The 9,347-nt window shown below is 59.0% G+C and overlaps 1 protein-coding gene across 2 annotated transcripts; it reads left to right on the forward strand.

Annotated features, from left to right (window-relative positions):
- The first annotated feature begins 120 nt into the window (after positions 1-120).
- On the forward strand, positions 121-6,303 carry ZNF319 (zinc finger protein 319). 2 transcript variants are annotated; one of them, XM_041767319.1, is made up of 3 exons: positions 121-382; positions 1,518-1,620; positions 2,401-6,303. In XM_041767319.1, exon 3 carries the CDS (start codon positions 2,653-2,655, stop codon positions 4,411-4,413), a length of 1,761 nt encoding a protein of 586 aa, XP_041623253.1. In that variant the 5' UTR covers positions 121-382; positions 1,518-1,620; positions 2,401-2,652; the 3' UTR covers positions 4,414-6,303. The 2 variants fall into 2 exon arrangements, with proteins under 2 accessions (XP_041623253.1, XP_041623252.1); XM_041767318.1 differs by lacking the exon at positions 1,518-1,620.
- The last annotated feature ends 3,044 nt before the right edge of the window (positions 6,304-9,347 follow it).

A 9,347-nucleotide genomic window follows, 5' to 3' on the forward strand; every position in this document is an offset into this window, starting at 1 on the left:
AGGGGGCGGCCTCGCTCCGCGCCGCCCGCTCCTCCCGCAGCCGCCGCCGCCCCGGCCGCCGCTCCTCCCCCGGCCCCGCCTCCCCGGCCCCCGCGCCGCCCGCCCGTCCGCCGGTCTCCGCAAGGCCGTCGGTCCGTCCGCCCGCCCTCCCGGCGCTCCTCCGCCCTGGCCCCGCTAGCCCGGCCGCGCACGTCGCCTCCTCGGTTCCGGCCGCCGCTCGCCCGTGCCCCGCCCCCGGGCCGGCCGCCGCCGCTACTCGAGGCCGGGGATTGGCAGTGCGCGTAGGCCGCGCCGCCGCCGCCGGAGCCGGAATAAAGGGGCGGCCGAGAACGCAGCCGGTCGCACTCGCCCCGCGCCTGACCCCGCGGGCGGCCTGGAGCAGGTGAGCGGCGGGGCGCCCCGGGCTGCGGCGGGGGCCACTCCCGCGCCCGCCGCACCCCTTCCCCAGCCGGCCCGCCAGCCTCCACCACCACCTCCCCCGCTCCGGCCCGACCCGGCGGCCTCCTGAGCTCTGGGCGGCCCAGGCCAGCCCGGGCGGGTAGCGACTAACCGGGCCCAGCCTGCGGCCCTGGGGCCTTCGTCGGGCCCAGTCGCCCGCGGGGCCGGCCCGAGCGCCGGAGAGGCCTGGCCATCACCGGGGAGGGCTGACAGCAGGCAGCCCCGCTGGGCCGCTGGCAGTGCCGGCGGGCGGTGATCGCCTTTCATTCGGTTTCCCCGGGGAGGAGGCAGGGCTGGAGGCAGGGCTGGCGTGCGGCGCAGGTGGGGGCCTCCCTTCGCCTCCCTTACCCTAGTCTCTCATTGCGGAATGGTCAGAGAGGTCTCCAGGCCGCACCTTCCTGGAGAGGGCAGGGGTGGGCGGCTGAGCTGGGCACCAGGATCTAGGACCCTGGTTCTGGTCTGGCAGCCATTCATGCCGCGGGGAGGGGAAAAATCACCTGGGTTGGCGCACCGGGACCTAGACTGTGCTCAAAGGAGCCCCTCTTCCTTCTTTCCTGGGGAGGCTTCCTACCTGCTTGCTCAAGCAACCTGCTGCATCTGCCCGGGGCAGCGGCGCCTTTCCTCCTTTCCTTCCTGGAGGATGCTGTGGACGACAGTTTTTTACCCGAGTCTTCGGTTTCTTTGGCAGAACAGTTAGAGGCAGGGCTGGCCTGTGAAGGCATCCCCTTTCCCCCCCCCCTCTTTCCCTCAGGAGAAAACTTAGAAACTTTTCAGTGTTTGAGGCAGAGGAGCTGGAAACCTGAAAGTGGGTTGCATGTAATTCTAAAAGTTCCTCCCTCTCGCTGTCATTACCTTATGCTGCCACAAAGTGGTGAGTTAGAGATCTGCCTGGGCTGGGTGTTCTTTACCTTCCATCGATTACCCAAAATGTTGTAGAGTTTTGGAGCAAGGGAACAAGGGCATCTCTGGAAAGGTTGTCTTTTCCAGGTTGTCCTGGGAGCAGGAGGAATGCTCTGTGGTTAGCATGCTACTTGCCACATTGCCAAGGCAAACTCCTAATTGCCTACTTTTCCCTGCAGGGAATCTTCCTTGGCACGGTCAGATTCAGAAGATTTAGGAGTTTTGGCTGCTCTGGGAGTTAACGAGAGTGGGGATATTCTGCTGTGGAGACCTCCAGCCTGGGTGGGTCTCTGGACCTATCATCCAACCCCCATCATACATTGGCTTGGGTCTCTGCAAGGCCATCCTAACTATTGTGTGGAGTGAGAAACAGGCACATAATCAGGATAGAGGGCCTGGGGATAGTTGAGAGGGATGTTGGTCACCCTTGACAAAGTAAGTTTTTTGAGATGGTCCTCATTTCCTGTAGTTGTTTTAAATATTGGCTGCCTGAGGCCTTTTGCTGTTTGGGCCCTCAGGTCTGGGAGGCCTGATTCTCTGGCCCAGCAGGCTCTTACCCTGAGCAGCGATGTGCTGGGTTGAGATTCAGGCAGCCAGGGGAGAGGAGCTGGAAGGCCTTGGGGAATCCTCCACCAATGCCTCTCTGCTTTTATCTAATAACGTATTGGGCTTCCAAGTAAGAATTTATTTGCAAAAAAAGTCATGGTGCTGAAATTGGTTTGGACGCCACGGCCTTCTTTCTTCCTTTGGAGCATGAGCAGAATTTATGACTTCTTTGTATTATGGGCAGACCATCGCAGACCCTTATCTGTGAGATAGTTAACTAAAGAGAGCTGGCGGTAGGCTGGGAAGCTGGGAGGCTCCCTTTGCTGGAGGGGCTGAGCCACCAGCAGACTTCTTTGCTCGGGTATGAGGAGAGCTGGTCTTCCAGAGGAGAGCTGGTCTTCCAGCCCTAAACCCCCCTCTCTTCCCTGATGTGGCAGTGGTGTGGGCCAAATGGAGAGGCCCAGGGACCAGCTGCATATCCCTGCCTCAAGCTCATGATTTTTCTCTTCTTTCCAGAACCAATCATCCCGGAAGGCAGAGCCCGTCTGGCATTGCTGGCACCTTGCCTCGGAGAGCTCTCCCATCCTGTAGGCAGAGCCTCGTAGTCTGTGTTGGTTAATGATTTGGGCCGTCTGACCCGTCACTCTTCTGTGCCTTGTCTGAGGTTCTGGTCCATACCTGATCCTGGGCAGCTTCTCTGTGGGTTGGATCACCTTAAGTGGGAAACTGAAGCCATTACTCTCCAAACACTGTTTCATCTTCCCAAGCATGTCCGAAAGCTGGCAGCAGCCGCCACAGACACAGCCACAGCAGCCACAGCCACCACAGCCTCAGCACCACGCAGAGCCACCTCCGGCCCTGGCTGAGCACACACTGCCCCCAGGCTCAGCGGAGAACCCCCTGGGCTGTGCCGTCTATGGCATCCTCCTGCAGCCAGACCCTGGCCTACAGCCCCCTCAGCATGCGCCCCTGCAGGCCGCAGGTGAGCCAGGCCCCAAGTGCGGTGTGTGTGGTCACGACCTGGCACACCTGTCCAGCCCGCATGAGCACCAGTGCCTGGCGGGCCACGACCGCTCATTTCAGTGCACGCAGTGTCTCAAGATCTTCCATCAGGCTACTGACCTGCTGGAACACCAGTGTGTGCAGGCGGAACAGAAGCCTTTTGTCTGTGGTGTCTGCAAGATGGGCTTCTCGCTGCTCACCTCGCTGGCGCAGCACCACAGCGCGCACAGCGGCACGAGTGGCCTCGTGAAGTGTTCCATCTGTGAGAAGACCTACAAACCCGCTGAGGCGGCTGAGCCAGCCGCCACTGCTGCCACCTCCCTGCCCCCAGCGCCCCCGCCGGCTGCCGTTGCTCCTGCCACCGAGCAGGCTGACAAGCCCTACAGCTGCCCCATCTGCCAGAAGCCCTTCAAGCACCTGTCGGAGCTATCGCGGCATGAGCGGATCCACACTGGGGAGAAACCATACAAGTGCACATTGTGCGACAAGAGCTTCAGCCAGTCGTCGCACCTGGTGCACCACAAGCGCACGCACAGCTCTGAGCGGCCCTACAAGTGTGCGGTCTGCGAGAAGACCTTCAAGCACCGCTCTCACCTGGTGCGCCACATGTACGCACACTCGGGTGAGCACCACCTGTTCCGCTGCAATGTGTGCGAGCTGCACTTTAAGGAGTCCTCGGAGCTGCTGCAGCACCCCTGCACGCCAAGCGGGGAGCGGCCCTTCCGCTGTGGCGAGTGCCAAAAGGCCTTCAAGCGGCCATCGGACCTGCGGCAGCACGAGCGCACACACAGTGCGGAGCGGCCCTTCAAGTGTGACCTGTGCCCCATGGGCTTCAAGCAGCAGTACGCGCTCATGCGGCACCGGCGCACACACAAGACGGAGGAGCCCTTTAAGTGCGGCCTGTGTGAGAAAGGCTTCGGGCAGCCTAGCCACCTGCTCTACCACCAGCACGTGCACACCCTCGAGACGCTCTTCAAGTGCCCTGTGTGCCACAAGGGCTTCGACCAGTCGGCTGAGCTGCTTCGGCACAAGTGCCTGCCAGGCGCGGCTGAGCGGCCCTTCAAGTGCCCCGTGTGCAACAAGGCCTATAAGCGGGCGTCGGCCCTGCAGAAGCACCAGCTGGCACACTGCTCGGCGGCCGAGAAGCCTCTGCGCTGCACCCTGTGCGAGCGCCGCTTCTTCTCGTCCTCAGAGTTCGTGCAGCACCGCTGCGACCCGGCGCGCGAGAAGCCGCTCAAGTGCCCGGACTGCGAGAAGCGCTTCAAGTACGCGTCCGACCTGCAGCGGCACCGGCGCGTGCACACGGGCGAGAAGCCCTACAAGTGCCCCAACTGCGACAAGGCCTTCAAGCAGCGGGAGCACCTCAACAAGCATCAGGGTGTGCACGCCCGGGAGCAGCAATTCAAGTGCGTGTGGTGTGGTGAGCGCTTCCTGGACGTGGCCCTGCTGCAGGAGCATAGCGCCCAGCACAGTGCGGCCGCAGCTGCTGCAGAGGGCGCCTACCAGGTGGCTGCCTGCCTGCCCTGAGGGTGGCCCTGAGTGCGCCAGCGCTAGGCTCCCCACCCCCACCCCCCATGGTCCCCGCTCCCGGGTCCACCCATTGAACCCTCCCCCTTCTTCCCACCCCTGTCCTCCCCAGCTCGGTGGTCTGAGGCCCTGGGCCTGAAGACAGTGGGTGTTGGGCTGGGCAGTTGCAGGGTGTGGGTGCCTGGCATTCCTGGTTTTGGGCGGGAGGTGGTGGTTGGGTAGCTAGATTGCTGTGGCTGAACCTGATCCCAAAAACCTCTTTCCCTTTGTGGGATTCCTTTTCTTGAGAGCCATCAGCCTCCCTTGTCTCTGGGGGCAGGAAACCAGGCTGGAAGTCAAGTGGCCTCTCTTTACCCCACGGAGGAATGGGTGCTGGCCCAACCTTCCCAAATTCTTTAGCCTAACTAGGAACCAGATAGGTTAGGAAAGAAGACGATGGCCTGGGACAAGGGCTGGGTCCTATAGGTGGGCTGGATATAGGGCATCCTCCTTCAGGTTGCCATTTGATGAAGGCCAGCTTTGTGATGCAGTCCTGGGGACCACAAGGGCGGACGGTGAGCCACAGGCCTCTCTGCTCCAGCTAGGGGCAATTTGGCCTCCCGGGTTCCCACAGTGAGACATACAGGAGAGCTGCACAACTGTGAGCTGGGGCTGCTTGGAGAGAATCGGCCCAGCCAGAAGGGAGGAGGCAGAGAAATTCTCCCGTGACACACTCAGCCAGGGACAGTGCCATCCACAGCGAAAGGACGAAAGGCAGCTTTTGTAACATTGCTGTTCAGAAAGTACCCCTCCTACCTTTGCAGCATGGTTCCAAGCTCTGGGGAATGTGTTCTCAGCCAGACAGAACCACTGTAGAAGAGATTGTTAGATGTTAGACCACCTTGGTGCCTGGGAGGAAGCAGGGCCAAGCCCACAATCTTACCAGTGGATGCACACAAGTGTCTTCCCCCTTGAATGTGTGAACCAAAGTGTCCAGGCCTGACCTCAAAAGCTTGCCCAGCTCTATTTCTGGGCCAAGACCAGGCCTGGGCACCCAGGGTGGGGAGGTGAATGAAAGGACTCTGAACTATAGTATTCTCCCTAGACCATGGTCTGGCTGCTGGCCTGGACCCCAGGGGTCTTGCACTGCCAAGATGCCCTGGATGACATCCAGTGACTTCCAAGGCTGGAGATTCTCTCTGGGGTCCTTCTGGGGTCCTTCTAGGTCTCTGCCTGCCCACTGGGACTCATGGAGTTGAGAGTGTCTGGGGCGATAGGGAGCAGGCCAGGGAAGAGGGCTGTGAAGAGAATCCATAGGTGCCTGGAGTTGAGGGAACTCGACTGGCCAGTGGGGGGGGGGGGGGGGCATCCCTTGGGAAGCCCAGAGGACCTTTATTATTAAAATGATTCTTTTGAACCCAGCTGTGGCCCTGCCCTGCTCTCTTCCAGCCCTCCTTGGGCGTGGGTCTTGAAAGAAGACTTCAATCAGTGCTCGCACCAAGGGCCCGGAGGAGCAACGAGGCCTGTCTTGTCTGGCTCTCGCCTTGAGAAGGCTGAACAGCCCACATCCGCCTCCTCTATGGGACTGGACTCCCTTCCTGTGCCTGCAGAGAGGGGCTGGGCCTTCCCCTTGGTGCTGGCTCTCAGTTCACAATGCCTCAAAAGACACGGAACCCAGGCCGACAACAGGCCCCAACTGCTAATTTTTCCCTTTCCTTTTGCTTTCTAAAAGCAGTTGTTATACTGTTCATAACATTGTATAGTTTAATTTCATGTCATTTTGGATCTTATATAAAAATGTGAAAATTTGGATTTTTAAAAAGAATGACTCCATTTTAGATAGCCCCTTTTGATGTTAATATATAGTGAGTCCAATGTATGCTTTAGAAGTAAAGACATTGACCATCACAGACCAAAGCACTGCTTGTTCTGGTCATTCTTCCACTGGGGAATGATGGGGCATGGAGAAAGAGAGAAGTGCAGGCTAGGGTGGCAGGCTTGGGATTGGGACATAAGGCTGGGTTTGAATCCTGAGTTTCGAATGTTCTGGTCATATTGCTTTGGGTAAGTCACTCAACCTCTTGGGATTCAGTTGCCTCAATTGCCTTGCTTGGTTGCCGTGATAATTGATGGCATCATGTTTGGAGGCCCCGGTGGGGAAGCTGTGAAGGCGCTGACAGTACTCAGGGCCTTAGGGAATAGGCCAGCAGCCTCTTGACCTGCTAGGGGTCTAACTGCAGCCCATGCAGGGGGAGCTGGGCTGGGAGGGACAGGCAGCTTGTGGTCAGAAGCCGGGAACCTGGCCTGGTAAGTGTGAGCACTTGCTCTGCCCCGGTGGGAAGCCAGGGCTTGCCTGGAGCAACAGTGGCCTCAGCCAGATGCCCTGCCCCACGGGGTTGCCTGCCCTCGCCCCACTTGTACTCATGCTGTCACATGGCCATCCATCTGTGGGTCCAGCCAACTGCCTCCCTTCTTGGCCTTCCAACCCACCTTTCTTCTGTTCCCCTGCCCTAGTCCCCCAGTGGGTGAACTGTGACTCAGACTCCTTCCATTTCTCAAAAGCAGAGATGGGGAGAGAGGGAGAAACAGTCTCCCCAGGTCAGAACATCTGAGAGCCAGGGGAGGGTGCTTAGCAGGGTGGTCAACACCCTGGCCTGGAGGTGAGGGGTGATGAGAGTAGAAAGTCAAGAGGACAAGAAGTTGCCCATGCCACAGGGAGCTCAAAATTAGGTGCAGACGGATAGTGGAAAGGGTAAGGGGGACCCTAGATGTGACCTGGACCCCACAGTCCCCTTCTTCCCTCTGTGTGAGCTCATGGGAGGACTTCCCTTGAGGATCTGTGTGTGGGTCCTTCCTACAGGCATCCACTTGTCAGCCAGGCTTCTTTTTTTTTTTTTTTTTTAATATTTTAATATATTTATTCATGAGACACAGAGGCAGAGAGACACAAGCAGAAGGAGAAGCAGGCTCCCCACAGGGAGCCTCATGCAGGACTTGATCCCAGGACCCGGGGATCATGTTCTGAGCCAAAGGCAGATGTTTAACCACTGAGCCACCCAGGTGTCCTGTAGGCCAGGCTTCAATCCTGCCCTCTTTTCTAACTGAGTGACCTCAAGCAAGACCCACCCACTTTGCAGAGACTTCTGGAAAGCACTGGCATGTGTTTGGTACTCTAGGGCTTCAGGTTCCTTTCCTGAATGGACAATGGTCTAAGTGTGCCTGGGGCAGGAGGAGCCCAGGCCGGGCATGCTGAGCTCACATGGAGCCTGCAATGACTTTCTCTTGCTCTGTGCCCATCCTCACCTCTGCCTGCAAAGCAGTGGGGCTCCTACAGCCCCCACTTGGCCCTCAGGCTCTGGCCTCCAACCTGCACTAAAACCGGGGCAGTGAATGGAGCCTGAGAGCCTGGAGGTTCAGGTTCAAGTCCTAGTCATTTGATAAAAAGTGACCCCAGGCACTCTGGGGTCTTGGGGGCCTCCGTTCCCCATCTGAAGCAGAGGTCTTGACCCTGATCTCTAACGGTTCTTAGAGACCTGACACTCAGATTCTGGGAGGGTGACAGGATCAACCCTTGTCTCCTCTTCCTCTCCCAGCCCCTCCTGGCCTCCAGCCTGTGGTCTTCCTGTCTCAGTCTGGCTTCAGTTGTGATAGAAGGAGCACAGACTGGCATAAGCAGCTGTTGCCTGCAGCTGACTGCACCTCCCACCAGTCTGCCTGGGAGCCCTGCCATCTCCTGAGTCCCATAGCCGAAGTGAGCCTCCCTCTTGTAGAGCCTAGCATTTTCACGAGGGGACTTCAGACGTTGTGACGAGGGGTGTAGACTAGTATTACCTCCTTTAGTCTGGGGAATTGTTCCCTTTGCTCCAACCACTGACAAGATAGGAAGAAGGTAGTACCTTGGGTTGAGAGGTGACATCTGTATGACAACCAGAGCTGGGAGGAGCAGGAGGGAGAGGCTGACATAAGCCTCCCAGTTTGGAGTTAGTAAGTGGGGAGCGTGAGGGCACAGTGAAATGGCCTGTGTGAAGGGTTTGGCATGTAGTGGCCACTCGGGAGAGCAGAACTATCAGAGGTCGAAAGTGGAAGGGAGCCCGCCTAACTCTTCCCTCTGACAGTCAGGGCTCTCCCCACCCCACCCTGACATCCTATGCATAAGACCTTTCCCATCCACCAGCTGGTCAGAGCCTCATACCATCTCCAGGAACGGGCAGGGCAGACCTGAGTATTCCCTTCCGGCTGACCCTTGAGAAGCCCTGGTGCTGCCCAAAACCACGTAGTTGGTGACAAAAGATGCCTGCAATTTCGGGGGCTGGCCCGGTGGGAACAGACAGAGGGAAACGGGACAGCCCTTGGGTCTGAACCTCACAGGCCTCCAGGTCCGGCTGCTGAAGTCTGGGACTCTGGTTCCACCCCACTCTTTGCGGGTCGGGAAGCTGGGCACAAGGGCTGGGACCCGTGCCGGCACACGGTCTGGCCAGGGGAGCAAGAGCGCTCTTCACCGGCTGGCAGAGGGGGCGGCCAGCCCTCTGGTGGGCCCTGGATTCCTTGAGGGATTAAAGCAGCCGTGCTCTGTCTCCCATCTGTGCAGAGGCAGCTTTGTAAAGAGCCTAGACCTCCTTAGACGCCTTTGGGAGTCTTCTGTCCCCAGCCCTCCATCCTCGCTTCTACCTCCCTGCCTCCTTCCTGCCTCCAGAGCAGGCCGCAGACAAGAAGACCGTGGGCTGCCCAGGCCTTGGACATCTGCCCAGGGCCTCCCAGCCTGGGCCAGGCTCTGCTGGTGATAAGCTCCACAACCCATCCTCAAACGGTTGCTTTCTTTGTTCCTTGAGGCTCAGGCCTCCAGGAAAAGCTTTGGCCGCATTGATTTTCACAAATCTACAAAGAACTCCGAGGCCCAGAATGCCCGATCCCCCTCAGGGCCCTGAGAAGGTGGTTGAGGAGAGGGGTGGAGATTG

Source organism: Vulpes lagopus, chromosome 8 (assembly GCF_018345385.1).
Source record: "Vulpes lagopus strain Blue_001 chromosome 8, ASM1834538v1, whole genome shotgun sequence".
Taxonomy (NCBI): Eukaryota; Metazoa; Chordata; class Mammalia; order Carnivora; family Canidae; genus Vulpes; species Vulpes lagopus.

What these genes read in the sequence shown, in the direction of transcription:
- ZNF319 (XM_041767319.1), top strand. Translation starts at nt 2,653, where the DNA reads ATGTCCGAAAGCTGGCAGCAGCCGCCACAGACACAGCCACAGCAGCCA.